Source organism: Sorex araneus, chromosome 8 (genome assembly GCF_027595985.1).
Source record: "Sorex araneus isolate mSorAra2 chromosome 8, mSorAra2.pri, whole genome shotgun sequence".
In the NCBI taxonomy this organism is placed as follows: Eukaryota; Metazoa; Chordata; class Mammalia; order Eulipotyphla; family Soricidae; genus Sorex; species Sorex araneus.
Genome location: NC_073309.1, coordinates 40,869,953 through 40,890,346, shown reverse-complemented (window position 1 = coordinate 40,890,346; position 20,394 = coordinate 40,869,953). Strand labels below are relative to the sequence as shown.

Sequence of the window (20,394 nt, the reverse complement as noted above, 5' to 3'; positions counted from 1 at the left end):
GTGCCCACTCGAGCAAATCAATGAACACTGGAACAGGATGACAGTGCTACAGTGTTATTATGGAGGTTTATCACGAGTTAGAATCAGATATCTTAATCTAGTAAAATCTCCATGATTAATAAATGAAAACTGAAAATTACTGTGAAGTGTCACTAAAGGGGAAAAACTTCTTTAAACATGAAACAAGCCTCATATGTGTAGGTATATTTGAGCATGGGAAAAAAGCTACAGGGGTAGCATGTAGGGAATTTGCCTTGCACACAGCTGACCTATGGTACTATTACAGTCCCCCAAACCCCACTGGGAGTGATCCCTGAGTACAGAGCCAGGAGTAAGCCCTGAGCACTGCAGGGCATTGCTCCAATACAAACAAAAATTGAAAAATAACTAAGAAAGGAAATAGTAACACATATATAATGGTTATCTTAGGAATTCTGTGTGAAGAGAATGTGTGTGAAGAGAATGTGGGAAGGAAAGGTATAGAAAATTATGTGTGTATGTGTATTTGCTTCTAAGGATCAAACTTGGGGCCTTGTGCACATAAAGCATTCATTGCAAAGGCAAATGCCCTACCCACTGTACTATGTCTCTGACTCCCTCACCAATTTTTTCTTTAAAGAAAAAAAGAAAATGCAGGTGCAAAAGTAATTTTGTGATGTGGAAGGGAAACTTTTCTTGCTTCTCACCAGTATGAAGTGTTTGATGTAGTAAACAGTAAGCCATGATTAAAGGTCTTTCTACATTTATAGTTTTTTTTCTCAGAATGAATTCTTTGGTGGTGTGAGAAGCTTTGATGATAACTAATGGCCTTTCCACATTCCTTACACTCATAGGGTTTATCAGCAGTATGAATTCTCTGATATTGCATAAGGTCTGAATGAAATAAAGGCCTTACCACATGCCAAATATTCATGAGGTTTCTCACTGCTATAAATTCTTTGCAGTCTTTTGAGGCATGAGCATTAAAAGTTTTCCCACATTTCTTATACTCATAGAGTTTCTCATCAGTGTGAATGCTCCAATGTAGGATAAGTTGTAAACCATCACAAAAGGCCTTCCCACATTTGCTACATTCACAAAGTTTCTTGCCAGAATGAATTTTTTGATGATGAGAGAAACTTGAGGGGCTGGAGTGATAGCACAGCGGGTAGGGCGTTTGCCTTGCACTCGGCTGACCCGGGTTCAAATCCCAGCATCCCATATGGTCCCCTGCGCACCGCCAGGGGTGATTCCTGAGTGCATGAGCCAGGAGTGACCCCTGTGCATTGCTTGCTGGGTGTGACCCAAAAAGCAAAAAAAAAAAAAAAAAAAAAAGAGAAACTTGAATGATAGCTAAAGACCTTTTCATATTCTCTATATTTATAGTTTCTCACTAGTATGAAGTCACTGATGAATGGTAAGTCGTGAGCAATGACAAAAGGCTGTCTACATTCTTTATATTCATAGGGTTTTTCACAAGTATGGAGTCACAGATGTTCGGTAAGCTAAAAGCCATGAATAAAAGCCTGCCCACACTGCATACATTCAAAGGGTTTTTCTCTGATATTGAGTAAGTTGTGATCAGTCTAAAGACCTTCCCACTTTCCTTACATTCATAGGGTTTCTCACCAGTGTGAATCCTCAGATGTAGATTAAGTTCTATACTATAATTAAAGGTCTTGAGCAATAGCACAGCGGATAGGGCGTTTGCCTTGCATGTGGTCAACCCAAGTTCAATTCCCAGTATCCCATATGGTCCCCCAGCACTGTCAGGAGTAATTGCTGAGTGCAGAGCCAGGAGTGACTCCTGTGCATCACTGGGTGTGACCCAAAAAAGCAAAAAAAAAGTCTTTCCATATACTTTACATTCATAGCATTTTTCACCATGACATTCTAATATATTATTTAAGTTCAGAGCAATTAATAAAGGCCTTCCAACTTTCCTTATATTAGGTACACTTGTTACTATTTACAATTATTTGTTGTTTAGTACAAAAAGAAGTATTAACAGCTTTTACAAATTCCTTGTATCCAGAAAGTTTCCTTTAGAATGAGTTTTTGACTAAAGAATAAATGATAACTGAAGTTTTTCTACATACTTAACATTCAAAGATTTTTTTCTGTATTATTAAATTCCTGAGTCAGTAAAGTTTGTGGGTGGGAAAGGATACTTGTTCATGGTTGATAATAGCTTGCCCTAAACAATCTTCCTCCTACCCCTGATTTCTCTCAAATTGATTTTTGTAGCTCCAAATATCTCTTAATATTATTTATCAGAATTATTATTTTCAAACTGTTCTGTATTAGTCTACTAGGATGACTCTCTCATAAATGACTCCTCTTGGAAGTACATTCTTGGGCTCACACCTAGATCAAGTCTGAAATATAAAAAATTCATTTTAACTGCTGGGATTTCATTTTGTACCCAAGTAAATAAAATATAGTAGAAAAGACAGGTAGCTAATAGCAATTTCACATAAATAGTAATAAACAGCTTGTATAAACACTTCCCCATAGAATAAAGCTAAATTTGTCACTGTGAGTCAAACACCACATGAACATACTATTTCCAAGTTGAACTCTTAAAAGCAATCTAAAAACCAAGAGGAAGAGCATGGACTTCAATAAAATAAATAAATAGTATAGTGGGTAAGGTACTTGCTTTGCACACAGCCAACCTGGGTCCATTCCCCAGGACCACATGTGGTCCCCTGAACCTGCCAGGAGTGATCCCTGAGCACAGCCAGATGTGGTAAAAAATTGAAGGAAAAAAGAATGTGAGAGTGCTGCCTTATGTGAAGATAAAAGTTAATAAATACTGAAGAATTTGACAGGATGGTGGGAGGACTAGAAACAACAATTCAGCATATTGTTCTGTCATATCTACCATGATCTATGGCTATTTCTGTTTAATCAACCCAATAATTGTGGGAACAGGCAGGCAATCTATTGGATCTTTTTTTCTTTTCTTTCTCTAAATACGTAAGACTACTGGAGCTGGAGAGAGAGCACAGCACGTAGGGGACTTGCCTTGCATGTGTGGTGTCAAGAATAGAACTTTGGTTGGCCATCTTAATCTCTCTCCTAGCTCTCTGGATCCTAAAACTCATTTTTTAAGGACGCATCAGGAACCCAGGGCCACATACATGCTAAGCATGTGATCTACCTCTGAAATACATCTTCAGCTCTCTTAAGATTATTTTGATCCTTCTTTCAAGTATTTTCCCCTTTTCATTTTATGTTTGTGTTTGGTCCCTTTTCTTTACCAATCTGAGGGTTATTTATCACAATGATGTGCTCAGGGCTTATTCCTGGCTCTGCACTCAGGAATCATCCTGGAGGGCTCAGGTTGCCAGACTGACTTAGTATAAGGCAAACACACTGTGCTCTCTCCCTGACCCTCACACTGATTTTTAAAAAGAATTAACTTGTTGTAATTTTCTATTTTTTTATTTTGGGGGGCAAGGGTGCTTTGGGCCATACCTGACTGTTCTCAGTGCTTACTCCTGGCTCTGCATTCAGGGAGCACTTCTGGAAGCTTGGACAACCATATTTGGGACCAAACCCAAGTCAGCCACATGTATGGCAAGACATACTATCTCTCCAGCCCTGATTTTCCTCTCTTATAATGTAGTATTTTTGGTTTTGGGCTACTCCGGAAGTGCTCAGGTGATTATGTGATACTGGGTATCTTTCTGGTATATCACATGAATTGGGAGGGGAGGGTGTGCCCAGGTGATTAGGGGTTAGTCCTGGCTAGGGGCTCAGGAGTTATCACTAGCAGTTCTCAGAGAACTATATGTGGTACTGCGGATGGCTGAACCAGGGCTGGCCAAAGTGACCACATGCTTATACAATTTCTTTGACACCACGTGTAATTTTTCTTTCTTGACTTTTATTTTGGTTGTGCTTACTCCTGGCTTTGCACTCAGGGATCATCCTGGCAAACCTGGGGGGCCTATATGGTATGGGGGATTGAACCCAGGTTTGTCACACACAAGGCAAGCACCCTATTAGCTGTGCTATTGCTCTGGCACCCAACACATGTAATTTAGTTTGTTTTGGAGGCAACATCTGGTGATACTCAGGAATTACTCCTGGCTATGCATTCAGGAATTACTTCTGGTGGTGTTTTAGGTGGGGGGCCTTTTGGGATGCTCGCATCGAACCCAGGTTGGCCGCATGCAAGGCAAGCGTGCAACCTGCTGTACTACTGTTGGGTCCGGAGCCGCAAGAAGCAGAGACGGGCCAGTCTTGCAAGACAAAAGTTTATTCAAACCAACATGCTGGGGCTGCACCTCTAGTAGATGCAGCCGTTTGTGCTAGTTAAGGCAGCCTTTTTATAGGGCTTGTGTCCTCCGGGCCAGTCACGTTAGTCACGTAGCCTCGTCCGGAGCCACTATCTTGGAATTCGTGTGTCTGGAGACATTCTTTCATTCTTCTTGCCCTTCGTCAGGAGTTACTTTCTATAGAGCCGTGGGACCAGAGTCGCTAACTGGGCTCTGTGTCAGGGGCCGGAGTCACTATCTACTGGGCCAGAGTCACTATCTGCTGGGCCAGAGTCACTATCTTCTGGGCCGGAGTCATTATCTGCTGGGCCGTGGGAATGGAGTTACTATCTGGGCTCCTTGTTTTCAGCAACTCCTTCTGTGAGAGGGTCCCTATCTGTTAGGCACATACGTGAATTCCAACCCAACTGACAGGCAGATGTCAGGATGTATGTGACAGGACTTAGGCACAGTGCATTGTTATATACAGTTCGGGGGCATAAGCATGGTTACAGACGCAGAACAAGGCGAGGTTACAAAAGTCAGGAGTGGGCTGCCAACCATTTAACCCAATATAATTTCTTTCAACTTAACACTACCTCTCCAGCCCTGTTTCAACCTATTTATACCTGAGGACAACATGCACCTGCCACGGTCCAAGGATCAGCAGTTACAACCAAGGTGAGAGAACAGTGGTTTTTAACCTTTTACACCTATAGTTTGGTCACTGGTCTGTGGACCACTGCTCTAGACTTACTGTTCAAACATGTGTCAGAGGGAAGGAAATTAATACAAAAATGCAAGGGCCCTATACCCCAGGAAAATGTGTAGGTAGCCAATATGTGGAGAATGGAGAGAGACTGTTGCATCTTCCCCACACTCCTCCTCAACAGAAAAAAAAGCACAAGCCCAGTGATCCTCTGGACTTTAGAGGGAATATAGTCCTCATCTGGGTGCGATTCTTTAGTCTATTTACTGAATAACTCTCACACAACCCAAAAAGAAATAAAACCGTTAATTCTGAGTAAGTTTCAGAAAAAGAGAAGGTTCTGCAACTGCACTGAAGGGGAAAAGCAGGGCAAGGAGCAGGAGTAGGAGAAATAGGCCCTTTCTTGGGAGTACAGACCAAAGAAACAGGAAGAGACTCTTCAACACAAACAGATGTTAACAAGAGAGACAGAAGGACTATGGCCCCTTAGGATCCCAGGGAAAGGCCAGGTCACTGACACCCTGGGCTACAAGTGTCTCCAAATCAACAGCAGGTTTCTTGGAGATAGCTTTGGAATTATTTCTAAAATTCAGGGGGCGTGTGTGTAGACATGTGTACTGGAAGGATCAAGCCAAAGAAACCGTGCGTGGGCCGGGGGACAGGAGCAACAGTATAGCGGGTAGGATGTTTGCCTCACACACAGCCAACCCAGGTTCAATCCCCTGCACCTCATATGGTCCCCTAAGCAATCCCTGAGAAAATCCGGGTGTGACTCCCTGTCCCCGACCCCGCAAAAAAAAAAAAGTGTGTTGCTAAGAACCCACAGAAACCGTTTGTGTCCGTTGCCAGGGATCGAACCCCTGACCTCACACATACAAGGGAGGTGCTCTAGCACTGAGTCAAATCCCCTTTCCTGAAACCAAGAATTTCTCCCACTGGAGATCCTGAGGCAGGAAATCCTCTCCCGAGACTGTCTCCGTCAAGGACGATTCCACCTCTAAAATCTTCCTTCCAGAACCAGGTTGGTGTTAACTCCGCTTGCCTGCAGCCTCCCTTGGCCACCCGTCGGGGCTGGCATTTCGCCATATGCAGTGGCTACCATGCAGAAGTGGGGTCACAGCAGTGATCGCGGGGAGGCAAGTCCTGAAAACGGGACTGCACTCCACGGAGACCACCGTCACACTACTGTTACCCACTGAAGCATGAAGGATGGGCCCTGGAGTGGGGGGCCCTGCATGACGGACTCCGGGTCCCTCAGGGTCACGACGCTCCTCAGGGCGCTCTGCCCCAGTCCTACACTCAGAGTAGCAGGGATGGGGCTAAGACACGACCCAACCCTTCTTCGGGCGCAGAATTAAACGCCTCTTTTTCCGCGCCAGTGAAACCCGGGCTCACACCTCCCGTCACAGCCACGGTTCCCCACAGAGTCAACAATCAGTCAGGGACACTGAAGAGGGCCACAGCCCCACCCACTGCGCCCCTCACACCAGCGCTCACACGCTGACACCCACGCGCCGTGGGGGCTCGACGAGCGCCGGTCGCACCCAGACTCGCCTTTTGACTGGAGCAGGACGACAGGACGGACCGCCGAGAGCGACCGTTTGTCAACGCGGCAGAGGCTCGGAAGGGGCCGGTGGGAAATGTAGTTCCCGGCCGGAAGGGCCCGAATTGGGGGGAAGGCGCGAGTGCGCGTGCGTGCGCGCGGAGGCCGGCGCCGAGCCGGAGCCGCGGGGACGCTTGGGAGGTCCGGCGGCAGCGCGCAGGCGCGGGCGGCGAGCCAGTGACTGGAGGTGAGGCGGGTGGGTCCCGCTGGCTCGGGGGCGGCGGCTGGTGGCTCGGCCGGTGCCGGGAGGCTGAGCTGTGAGGCGGGAACCTGAAATGGGCAGAGCGGGGAGGATAGAGGGAACCCGAGCCGAGAGGGCCGCGGAGGAAAGCGGGAGCCCGGGCCCTGCGAGAAAACGAGCTGGAGAGTAACTACCGAGGAGCCTGGGCCGGCGAGTTGGAAAAAGGGATTGAAGAATTGGAAAAAGGGATTGGCGCCGGGAGCGTCCCCGAGGGAATCGGGAACCCGGGACAGGACTCGATCTCCGCGGCGTGATTTTCGTCCGTTCCCCCAAGAGGAAAGCCCCGCGCCGGGAGCACGGCCTGTCACGCACGCACCCACATGCAGATTTTGTGGAGCGTTAAAAAGTATTTGTGTGTTTTCGGACTTGGACTCCGTGCAGCTGATGGTTTGTTTAGGAACGCCATAGGGTCTCTGCGTGTCTCGATTTTTTTTTTCTTTTTGCGTGTCTCGATTTTTTTTTTTCTTTTTGCGTGTCTCGATTTTTAAACCGGGTACGGAACGATTTGTGTTTGAGTCTGTGACTTTGGAGAGGTGGCAGGAAGGAGAGTGTAAGTAACGTCCTGCTACTTTGTGTGCAAGTATGTGAGACTGGTGAGATCCAGAGTCAGCTCGGTGAGATCAGGCTTGACACACGTGGCTCTGTTATTGTGGGGCGAGATCGGATAGAACTGAACCTGAGTTTTGTTTTCAGAGTCCGCCGGGACTGAATGTGGTTCATTATGTGCGATGGAATGCTTGAAAAACTGGTTTCATGAGTAGTTATGCATGATCTAACACTGGCCATTTTATACACCTGTAGAACTGGATTCTGTGGCAGTTATGTCTAATACAGATTGTGTTTTGAGCCACAACTGGCAGTGCTCCGGAGTCACTCCTGGCGGTGCCTGGGGACCTGCAGCATTCAAGTCGAGCACCTTAAACCCTGTAATTATACATCACTTTTGAGGGGAAATATGATGGGCCACACCCTGCTCTATACTTAGGGGTCACACGCATGCAAGGCAAGTGCCTTGACCCTTGTACTCTCTTGCGATTTCCTTTCTTTAAATAAAGGCTTCTATCAAAACTAGCCTAACCGAAGAATGAATATGAAATACTAGAGATCTTTCATAGGTAAGAAGTTACTGCTCGGGTCAGGGAGATAGTTCAAACGGTTAAAGCCTATGTCTGGCATGCAAGTGTCTCCGTTCCATCCCTATGCCACATGGCCCCTGAACACTGCCCCAGAACGACCCCTGCAATCCAGCCAGCAGCGCCAAGCACTATTGGGAGTGGTACTCTTCCCTTTTGCCCCCACAGAAACTAAAGAGTTTGTTTTATTTGTTTTGGGACAACAACCAGCTGTGCTCAGAGACTGCTTCCAGGGTACTCAGAGATTGAATCTAGGCCTCTCATGCAAAATATGACCTAGCCCTAAAAAAGTTTTGTTAATGTATCAAAAGAAGTTTAAACTACAATTTAGCCTACAGGGGTTAATGTCCTTTTTGGTTTTTTGTTTTATTTTTAGGCCACACTGGGCTATGCTCAGAGATTACTCCTGGTAGTGCTCTGAGACCATATCGGATGCCAGGGATTGGCACCAGTCAGCTGTGTGCCTAGCAAGGGCCCTACCAGCTTTGCTATTGATCCAGCCCCAAGGCACATATTTTGTATGTGCAGTGGACCCAGGTTCGCTATCCAGCACTGTAGAGTCCCTGAATATGTGCCCCCACCCCCAAATTCTGAGCACCATGAGACGTGGCTTCACAGCACCATCTCAGGGCCTGAGAGCATTGTGTCCTGAGCCTTCAAGCCTCCTAGCACTGCTGGTCAGGTGTTCCCCCACACACACCCCTAAGAAGTTCAGGTGTCACAGACTGGAGCTATAGTACAGCGGCTAGGGTGCTTGCCTTGCATGCCATTGACTCATGTTTGACTCCTGGCATCCTGTATGGTCCCCAAGCCCTGCCAGGGGTGGTCCCTGAGTGCCGAGCCAGGAGTAACCCTTGAGCACTTCCTGGTGAGGACCAAAACAAAAGAAATTTTGTTATCAGTAGTATTCATTAGAAATAGGATGGCTGGAGTCTACCTGTTGCTGTAAACAGTAAATACATGCTATAGTATAAGAGTAAAGGAGATGGCTTGGAAGCAGTTCATTGGAGGCTACTTAGGAGAGAAGAGAGATGGTGCAGGCGAGGAAGGAGGTTGTTCCCTCAAGAGCTGTGTCTCTTGCTTTAGGGATTACACAGATTTGTCTAGCTTTCTCCCTGCTGTATTTATATGGATTGTGCATAGTGGACAGTGTACAAAAGCAAGGGAAACTGAGGCTACCTTAATTCTTTAGTCATCAAGAAGCTGTAAGGCATGCGTGGTGTGGTGCTCCATCTTGGCTTTGCCTTCCCAGGAACTGCCCGTTTTTGAAAGAGGAACCAGAAGAAAGACCGGTCATCTTTTGCCAGTCTCAGAATCATGGCTCAGGTAGGCGGGGTGATGGCTCTGATCTCCTTGCTGAAGATCTTTATTTTTTCTGCAAGGATAATTGATCATTTGCTTTCTTGTAAGGAATCTTCCAGCCTGTCTTCTGGTTGACAGGCTAAGCCTTCACCTATTCCAAGTGTGCCTTCAAATTTTAACCCATCTTGACACAATCAGTGGGCATACATTATTCAATATCTCCTTTCTTAGCTTTCTTTCTGAAGCAATATTGGGACAACTAAATAAATCAACAGAGTTGGGGCTGGAGTGATAGCACAGCAGGTAGGGTGTTTGCCTTGCACGCGGCCAACCCGGGTTTGATTCCCAGCATCCCGTTTGGTCACCTGAGCACTGCCAGGAGTAATTCCTGAGTGCAAAGCGGGAGTAGCCCCTGTGCATAGCCAGGTGTAACCCAAAAAGAAAAACAAAATCAACACAGAGTTAAAAAGCCAGTGCAGGGGCTGGAGCCATAGTAAGTGGATAGGGTGCTTGTCTTGCACATGGCGGACCCTGGCTCAATCCCTGGTCTCCCATATGGTTCTCCAAGCACTGATAGCAGTAATTCCTTAGTGCAGAACCAGGAATACCCCTGAGCATCACTGAGTGTAGCCCAAAAGGCAATAGAGCAAGCCAATGCAATGAAGTTGAGGATGGATCTGAACAAACACCCATGAGTTAAACAGTGAATTAACAAAATTTAAAATACTCATGGGGAAGTTGGAGAGATAGTATAGTGCATAGAGTGCTTGCCTTGCACGCAGCCCACCCTGATTCAATGCTCGGCATCCCTTATCATCCCCTGAACACTGCCAAGAGTAATTCCTGAGTGCAGAGCCAGGAGTAAACCCTGGGCATTGCTGGATGTGGCCCCAAAACAAAGAGCCACATGAACTTTCCTGAGAAAAGTGTTTATACAGATTCACTTACACCCGTAATTATTTTTTTCTTTTTTGCAGTGCTAGGGCTCAAATCCAAGGTCTCCCATATTAGAGGCACCAATTTAGCCAGTCATCTTTTTTACTTTCTGCCCATTTGTGTCTCTGGTGTTTAAAATATGTCTCTTGGGGCCAGAGTGATAGGACAACCTGGAGGGCATTTGTCTTGCATGTGGCCAACCCAGGTTCGAACCCCAGCACCTCATATGTTTCCCAAAATCGCCAGGAGTGATCCCTGAGTGCAAAGCCAGGAGTAAGTCCTGAGCACCGCTGGGTTTTTTGACCCCACAAACAAAAAGCAAAAAACCCTAATATATGTCCCATAAGACAGAATATATTTGAACTTTTCTTATGTATTTATTTTGGCCATACCCAGCAGTGCTCAGGGATCACACGTGGTGTACTGGGGATCGAAACTGAGTTGTAAGTTATGTGCAAGGCAAGAGCCTTACTGCTGTACTATCACTCTGGCCCTAGACACACTATATTTGAGGTCCTGCTTCTCTGTACAGTATGTAAGTCACAACCTTTTTTGTTTTTGTTTTTGTTTGGGGTCTGGGGATTGGCCCTTTGCAAAGCAAGCACCTTACCCCTGTACTGTCTCTTCTGCCCATAAGCTTTCTTTACACATTCTAGTTTGAATGCCACAGGAGAACAGGATCAGAACTCCTGCCCAATATCTAGTTAAGGTGTTCTGACTAGGGTTCCAATGTTGCAGGCGTCCGTGTCATTTAAAGATGTTACTGTGGACTTTAGTCGTGAGGAGTGGCAGCACTTGGATCCTGCTCAGAAGACTCTGTATATGGATGTGATGTTGGAAAACTATTGCCACTTTGTTTCTGTGGGTAAGAAAAACCTTTTACGTAATGTGCAGGTAATTTAAGCATTATTTATAATAGAGTATTTTCTAACATAAAGTCAACATTCCCTTTTCAGGATAAAACACACTTTTATACTATTAAAGGCCTATTCAGGTTTTTCCTGAAAATTTTTAAGTTTTCTCACTCAAATTGTGTATTTGCAAGGTTTATCTAAATTTTTGTTAATTTTAAAATAGAACTATTTTAATTTTATTTTAATTTTAAAACAGAACTATTCATTTTATATAATTTTAAAATAGAACTATTCATGCTATAACTTTTTTTAAAAATGTATATACCTATAGGGGCTGGAGTGATAGCACAGCGGGTAGGGCGTTTGCCTTGCACGCGGCCGACCCGGGTTTAAATCCCAGCATCCCATATGGTCCCCTGAGCACCGCCAGGAGTAATTCCTGAGTGCAAAGCCAGGAGTAACCCCTGTGCATCGCCAGGTGTGACCCCAAAACCAAAAAAAAAAAAATGTATATATCTATAAAAAGAAAAAGATACCGTTTCTGAGATATTTGCTTGTTTTGGGGCAACACCCAGCGGTGTTCAGGGCTTGTTCGTGATTCCTGGTTCTGCACTTAGAGATTATCACTGGTGGCAGAGCCCAGGAAACCCCATGTGGTCATGTGCTATCTCTCCAGCACCCCCTCCCTATTTTTTTCCTGTCAGATTATTATTGATTTACAATTTTATGGAAATTCAGTTTAGCTTTATTCATCTATATGTATGCGTAGGTGGCACCACTTTCAAAGTAAATTTTTTAAATAATTGTTCCAGGGCCAGAGTGATAGTACAGTAGATAGGGCACTTTTTTGCATGCTGTCAGCCTGGGTTTGATCCCCAGTCCCCTTATGGTCCCTGAGTTCCACCAGGAGTGTGGTGTGCAGAGCCAGGGGTAAATGCTGAGCACCACTCTTTGTGTCCCCCAAACCAAACAAAAATAAAAACAATTCTTCTTATATGTAGTGTATTAAAAAAAATAGTAAAAAAACAATAAACAGCCAGAGTCATCACAACTGTTAATTTTATCCTTAAAACTGAGCTTACAGGGCTGGAGGAATAGTACAATGCATAGGGTGTTTGCCTTACACGAGGCCAGCCCAAGTTCGATTCCCAACATCCCAAATGGTCCCCCGAGCACCACCAGGAGTAATTCCTGAGTGCAGAGCCAGGAGTAACCCCTGAGCATCACCAGGTGTGACCCAAAAGAAAAAAGGAAAAAAAAAAACGTGAGCTTACAGAGAGAGGGGAATGGATGGGTAGGAGGAGGCTGTGGGATGCTGCAGGAGGGAAGCACTCTGGTGATGGTGTGCTGGAACAGCGTATCCATAGAAATATGGATGACAGCGTTGAGGCCCCGGCACTTCAACAAAAATGGGGGAAAATTTGTTTTTATTAAAAAAACTCCTTTTGAAGCATTTTATAGGATGCATCTCCTTTCAAAATGTGTAAAGAATATGATCTTGAATTTTGGAATAAGAGGTCATTATTTTTTAATATTAAGAGAGATTTGTGTCCTTACTTGCCTACTACATGGTACTAAGTTTTATTGTCACACAAAGAATTGTTTTCATTTATAGTACTGAATATATACCTTGTTAAATTTTCCAATTTATTGGAACTAACTACTTAATCCAAATCTTTCCTTAACAGGGTGTCACATGAACAAGCCTGATGTAATCCTCAAATTGGAAAGAGGAGAGGAACCATGGGCATCATTTGCAGGTCATATGTGCTTAGGTGAGTTGTTTTTTTTAGGTGAATTTTTGACTCTTGGGTGGATGAAATCTAGGTAAGTACTCTACCAGGTTGGGAAATCTAATAAGAAATCAATTTTAGGGGCTGGAGCAATAGCATAGCGGATAGGGCGTTTGCCTTGCACGCGGCCAATCTGGGTTCGATTGCCAGCATCCCATATGGTCCCCTAAGCACCGCCAGGGGTAATTCCTGAGTGCAGAGCCAGGAATAATCCCTGTGCATCGCCGAGTGTGACCCAATAAGCAAAAAAAAAAAAAAAAAAGAGAGAAATCAATTTTAAAATGGTCACATGGTGGGTGAGACTTATGAAACACTTTGGGAATGGTTTTTTTTTGTGTGTGTTTTTGTTTTTTGGGGTTTTTTTTGTTTGTTTGTTTTTGTTTTTTTTCTTTTTGGGTCACACCTGGCATTGCACAGGGGTTACTCCTGGCTCATGCACTCAGAAATTACTCCTGGTGGTGCTTGGGGGACCATATGGAATGCTGGGAATCTAACCTGGGTCGGCTGTGTGCAAGGCAAATGCCCTACCTGCTGTACTATCGCTCCAGCCCCAAGGCTTCTAACTTTTGAAGTGACTGTTGTGTCTACCAAACTTAAATTTTCAAATATCACTCTCCCTAGATAATATTTTCTTACTTTATTTTCTTGATGTGTGTGTTTTCCTAGCATTCCTTATCTCCTTGCCATGAGATAGAATTATTTCTGGATTCTCAAATCTGTTGTCTCAAGAAGAGAAAATCACTGGTTAATGTTGTTATTGTTCTTCTTCCTCTTCCTCTCTCTCCTCCCTCCTCTTCCTCCTCCTTCTTCCCTTCCCTCCACCTCTTCCCTTCCCCCTCCCTCCTCCCCTTTCTTTTCCTCCTTCCCCCACTCCCTCCCTCTTCCTCTCCCTTTTCCTCTCCTTGTCTCTTTCTCTCTCCTCCCCCAACCCTTCTCATGGGCTTTGGACCTCATATGGCAGTGCTCAGGGTTTACTTCTATGGTCAGGTATCACTCCAAGCAGGGTTCAGAAATCAAAATCTTTGTAGCATCATGTAAGACAGTGTTTTTCCTGCTGTGCTCCAGTTATTCTCCACTTATTCTCCAGCTCTAATAAGTGCTCTCCTAATTGCTTTCTGTTTCTTTTATTCTTTTCTTTTGGGACCACACACCAGGGTACCATGTGAAGAGATAGTACGGCGGGCAGTGCTCTTGCCAAGCATGTGGATGACCCAGATTCAATCCTCGGCACCCTATATGGTTCCCCAAACCCAATCGGAAGTGATCCCTGAGCTCTGCTGGGTATGGCCAAAAACCAAAAATCTGACCTTACTAGTCTATCATACAAAAAATGGTGTTAAGGAATGTTACTGTGTTGGGTTACAACTTGTTCTGTATTATTTTGTTCACTTATTTTATGCACCATACTGCCAGTGATTGGAGGCTACTCCTGGCTTGGTGCTTGGAGGTCACATGTGGCAGTGCTAAGGGATCACTCCTGGTGAGTGGATTTTGTGGTGTGGGGATTGAATCTGGGCCTTAGGTATATGTGCTCAGGCCTTTTGAACCATTTCTCTAGCCTTCAAACTTTCTTTAAACAGGAACATTTAAGTCAGTTGAAAAGAATAGTAAAACTGATGGTCTGAGATTTCTGATTGGATAATCTGAGAGAATGGGGATTATAACAATATAAATATAACTCTGAGTTTAACCCTAGTTAGCTCTAAAGATCCTGTTGGGAGTGTTTTATCAACTTTTCCATCACAAGGGAAAATTATTTCCAGCAATATAGAGAATTAGAGCCTACAGTGTTATTTTTATTTTTCTAATAGGAAATGAATTAACAGCTAATAGATTAGCTAGGCATTGGGTACATGGAATGGGTATGTTTTACCTCTCAATCTAGGGATGAGTATATGAAAGTCCAGGCTTGTGGCCTCCAAAAGTAATCCTTCTAATAGTTTATCTGAACAGGCTTTAATACTCGTTTTTCTTGTTTATCCTAGTTAAAGCTTAATGCTGTTAGGGATGGGGAGTTCTTCTGATTCTCTGCACTGCTCTGTTGTTCAGAGAAAATGTATGGGCTCTTTCTCCGTAACATGTTCGGTGGTCAGGCCGCTTGCCCACCCCTACACTGCTCCTTATATTTGTTTTACTTTTTTTTTTTTTTTGCTTTTTGGGTCACACCCTGTGATACTCAGGAGTTACTCCTGGCAGTGCTTGGGGGACCATATGGAATGCTGGGAATCGAACCCATGTTGGTCGAATTCAAGGCAAATGCCCTACCTGCTGTGATATCGCTCCAGCCGCTTGTTTCACTTTCTGTATGAAGACCTGGTGTAAATTTCAAAAGGCATTAACATTCATTGCTTGTTTTACATCTTCACAACACTGGAAAAGTTTTGTTTTGTTTTAGGGCCATATGCAGAGACGGTTAGGGTTGACTCCTGGCCTTGCACTCAGGAAACATTCCTGGCAGTGCTTGGGGAACTATAAGAAATGCTGGGGACCAATTCCGGATTGGCTGTGTGCACAGTAAACTCCGAACCCACTGTACTATTGTTCTGGCCCCTGGGAAGGTTTTTCTTTAGGTTCTGTCTTTTCCCACACAGGAAATAATTTGACCTGTATCTTTTTTGGCTTTAAATGATAGACCCTAGTATAATTTTTCTTTTCATAACAAATATGTAAAGATTCATAAATTTTTGTTATATTCTTTTCTAGAAGAAAATCGGAAAGCTGAAGACTTTTTAGTGAAATTCAAGGAACACTACAATAAGTACTCTCGCTCAGTTATATACATCAACCCCAAATCATTGATTAAGGAGAACAGCAGTGCATTTGAAAAGACACTAATATCAGGCAAAAACCCCATTCATTCCAAAAGTCTTCCTCCTGAATATGACACTCACGGAAAGATTTTTAAAAATGTTTCAGAATTAATTATCAGTAATATTAACCCCACTAGAAAGAGACTTAGTGAGTATATCGGCTATAGACAACCACTTCTCAGTACTAACCCAGAAACAGCGCACTCAGGAGTCAAATTCCACGGTCAGTGCGGCAGGGCTCTCAGTCATAATGAACTCCTTTTGCAGTATCATAAGATGGAAACTCCGGCACAGTCACTTGTATACAATGACTATGAGAAATCCTTCCTTAAAAAAGGAACTTACAGACGGGGAAACCCATCTGAATTTAATAAAAAGAGAAGAGCAACAAATGTTGAGAAAAAACATATATGCGCCGAATGTGGGAAATCTTTCTGCAGGAAGTCAGTATTGATTCTGCATCAGGGAATTCACACAGAGGAAAAGCCATACCAGTGTCACCAATGTGGCAATGCATTTAGAAGAAAGTCATATCTCATCGATCATCAAAGAACACACACAGGAGAGAAACCCTTTGTTTGTAATGAATGTGGCAAGTCCTTCCGCCTAAAGACAGCTCTCACTGATCATCAAAGAACACATACAGGGGAAAAATCCTATGAATGTCCACAGTGTCAGAATGCCTTCAGATTGAAGTCCCACCTTATTCGTCATCAAAGAACTCATACGGGAGAGAAACCTTATGAATGTAACAACTGTGGCAAGTCCTTCCGTCAAAAAACAACACTTTCTCTGCACCAGAGAATTCACACAGGAGAAAAGCCCTATATTTGTAAAGAATGTGGGAAGTCCTTCCACCAGAAGGCGAACCTTACTGTCCATCAAAGAACTCATACAGGGGAAAAACCCTACATTTGTAACGAATGTGGGAAATCCTTCTCACAGAAGACAACCTTGGCTCTTCATGAGAAAACTCATAATGAGGAGAAACCTTACATTTGTAATGAATGTGGCAAGTCCTTCCGCCAAAAGACAACCCTTGTAGCACATCAGAGAACACATACAGGGGAAAAATCTTATGAATGCCCTCACTGTGGGAAGGCCTTTAGAATGAAGTCATACCTCATTGATCATCACAGAACTCACACCGGAGAGAAACCATATGAATGTAATGAGTGTGGGAAATCCTTCAGTCAGAAAACTAATCTCAATCTGCACCAGAGAATTCATACAGGGGAGAAACCCTATATTTGTACTGAATGTGGAAAGTCTTTTCGCCAGAAAGCAACCCTTACTGTACATCAGAAAATACATACAGGCCAGAAATCCTATGAATGTCCTCAGTGTGGCAAAGCCTTTAGCAGAAAGTCATATCTCATTCATCATCAACGAACTCATACAGGAGAGAAACCGTATAAATGTAATGAATGTGGGAAGTGCTTCCGCCAGAAGACAAATCTCATTGTACATCAGAGGACACACACAGGGGAGAAACCTTATATTTGTAACGAGTGTGGTATATCCTTCAGTTATAAGAGAAACCTCATTGTTCATCAGAGAATTCACAAGGGAGAAAACCTAGAAATGCAATAAATGATGTGACTTTTATGAAGAAACTTCAGTTAACACATGTTTAAACGTGGATATGGTATCTTTAATCACTATTAGGAGTAAAGGTATCGTACCACATAGCTACTGTTTATATCATACAAAATGGTATGAGCATTATTACTGAACTAAAGCAGCAATGAAGCTAATATAACTTTTAAGTGCTCCTGACTGTTATTTTATAAAACTTACATAATACATGCAGATTCATGCTACAACACAGTTGTAATCTTAAGGATCCATAAAGAAACTATGAACTACATTTCTTATTGCACACTAGAATAAAAAAGTAATTATTACAGCCCCAGTGATTACCGCTTCCCTGACTTATAACATTATAAACTAGTTTTTGCATGTTTTTAAACTTTATATATTTTATCACAATGAATTCTTTAGTATTTTACAGTCAACACATTCAAGAATCATGCATTATTGCATGTGGCAATAGTGTATTCAGTTTCATTTTTGTATTTTATATTCTCATTTTAAGAAAATTTTATCCTCTTGTATGGATATTTGTATTTTTTATAATTTTATGTTATAATATAACTATAAATATTTATGTGCTTGTGTGTTTATTTTACACTACTGCTGTATTCACTAGTCTTTTTCCTACTATGATAGATACTGATAAACATGTCAGATCTTTTTTAACAAGTGATGATTGACTTTGGGGACCAGTAATTCTGTTATTGTCTAGAAAGGTGGTTACAGTCATTCAACTGAAGAATTCTTACAAATTATTTATTTTTGTTTTGGGCCACACCTGGCTGTGCTCAGGAGTTACTCCTAGCTCTGCACTCAGGAATTACTCCTGATGGGCTTAGGGAACCTTATGGGATGCCAGGGATCAAACCCAGGTTGGCTGCGTGTAAGGCAAGCACCTTACCTGCTGTTCTATTGCTCCAGCTTACTGACAAATTACTTTATAGTTGTGAATACAATAATGTACCACATGTTGAATGGTTTTTAACTGTGGCTTAAACTTGACACAAAAGGAAATAATTTATAAAGGGGGGAATTCTGTATTAGGGTACTTCAAGGCAGAGATTATGCCTTATTCAAAGAAGTAGACCTTTATAGGCTATAAGAAGACTTAAAAAAGTATGAAAAGATATAATTTTTTGGGGTGGGGTTGGGGCCACACCTGGCAGTGCTCAGAGGTTACTCTTGACTGCACTCAGGATTCACTCCTGGTGGGCTGGGTGTGTGGGGGGGTGGATCATAAAGGAATGCAAGGGATTGAACCTAGTCTGCATGCAAGGAAAAAGTAGTTATTACTTCCCCAATGATTACCACTTTTTAGTATAATTTCTGACTCTGATCAGGGCTTACTGCTGGCTCTGTGTTCAGGGATCACTCCTGGTGGTGCTAAAGAATCATATGTGGTTCTGGGGATCAAAGCTGGGTGAGCTGTGTGCAAGGCAAGCACTCTACCAGTCATATCCCTGGGCCCCAGCTGCACTCTACTTTCAAGGGTACAAATCTCAGCAAGCCATATGACTTCTTTTTTCCCTCTATTCCTTCACAAACTGATACATGAGCATAAAGTATAGGGTGTCAGACTTTTCCCTTTCTACAGAGCAAGGTCAATGGATATTTAAGACACACAAGCAGTCAAAGAATCATGATCCTGAGCCTCGAATTAGTCACAGCTTCAGCGGATTTACGTATGCAATGCCAAAACAGAAGCTCCCAGCCAATATGCACAACTCTTAGGGAGGGTCCCAACCCTGCTCATGCATCTCCAACCCAGTTAGGTTAAATAAGTTGTCAAGCGAAAGGCAGCTGCAGGAAGTGGAGAGATAGTACAGCAGGTAGGGCGTTTGCCTTGCAGATGGCTGAGCTGGGTCCGATCCCCAACACCCTATATGGTCCCCAAAGCCCTGCTAGGGTTAATTCCTGAGTGCAGAGTAAGGAGTAAGTCCTGAGCACTGCCAGGTTTTGCCGAAAATAGAAAAGAAAATGCAACTACAGAAAAATGCAACGCCAAAGACAAACTTGCCAGCATGCAGAACTATCACCTACACTATGGCTTCAACCTAGTTAGCTAAGTTAAAACGATCTAAAAGTAGAACATAGCCGAGATTGTCCTGTCAATCACATTAGTTAATTCCTAAGTTGGGACTGACCTCCCAATTTTACATCGCTTGAAGTTGATGATACTAGATATCAAAAATTTAACTGATAAGGTGCCCAAATGATAGTACAGCTGCTAGCAAGATGCTTTCCTTGCATGCACCCAGGTTTGATCACCAGCATCCAATAAGATTTCCTGAGTATTGCCAGGAGTGACCCTTGAGAATGGTTAGATGTGGCCCCAAAATAAAACAAATAAATTACTGATAGTAAATCATAAATTTATCCTTAAACATTTTTTTAAACTTATGTGACCCCTTTACAGGATTGCAGACCACAGCTTTAAAAGCCTGGGGAGAGTAAATGAATTTAAACTAAATGCTTTCACTTTGCTTTATTTCAGGGAGTTTTCTAATTCACTATTTTTTGTTTGTTTTAGTTTTGGGGCCAAACCTGGCACTGTTCAAGGCTTACTCCTGGCTCTATGCTCAGGGATCACTCCTGACAGTGCTTGGGGTACCATATGGGGTGCTAGGGATTGAACCCAGGTCAACCCATGAAAGGTAAATGTCCTACCCGCTGTACTATCACTTTGCCCCAGTCTGTCTGGTTTTGGGGCTACACGGAGCAGTGCCCATATTCCTGGCTTTGTACTCAGAAATCGATATATACTGCTGGGGATCAAATCTTCCTGCAAGCAAAACATGCAGCCATTTGAGCTAATTCTCTGGTCATTGTCCACTTTCTTGCTTTCCTTTGTGTTAACTAATACTTTTGCCTCCTATCTTATTCTTTAATGGAGCTCAGGGTCTCATACATGCAAACCATGTCTGTCACTGAGCCACATCCCTTTCTCTGAACTGCAGTAAAATGTACATCACTGCATTTAACATTTGGTTTGATTTTTAGGTCACAGTTGGTGATGTTCAATTTACTCCTGGCTCTTGGTTTCATCAGAGATCACTCTGGTGGGTGGTGGGGTTTGGGGATCATATGGGGTACCTGGGACCAACAACAACCCTCAATAAAGACTATTTGAATGCTTAATTAAAAACAGGCCTGGCAACTAGTTCAAGAGT

The 20,394-nt window shown here is 43.4% G+C and overlaps 1 protein-coding gene across 1 annotated transcript in view; it reads left to right on the top strand.

The window, feature by feature from the left end:
• Window positions 1–7,412: 7,412 nt before the first annotated feature.
• Window positions 7,413–20,394, top strand: part of LOC101539905 (zinc finger protein 567) — a 44,579-nt gene continuing 31,597 nt past the window's right edge. The window contains exons 1-4 of the mRNA XM_055145720.1: window positions 7,413–9,259; window positions 10,910–11,036; window positions 12,714–12,800; window positions 15,522–17,214. Of these exons, the coding sequence (XP_055001695.1) occupies window positions 9,251–9,259; window positions 10,910–11,036; window positions 12,714–12,800; window positions 15,522–17,214 (1,916 nt within the window). The 5' untranslated portion in view covers window positions 7,413–9,250. The remainder of the gene's footprint in view (window positions 9,260–10,909; window positions 11,037–12,713; window positions 12,801–15,521; window positions 17,215–20,394) is intronic.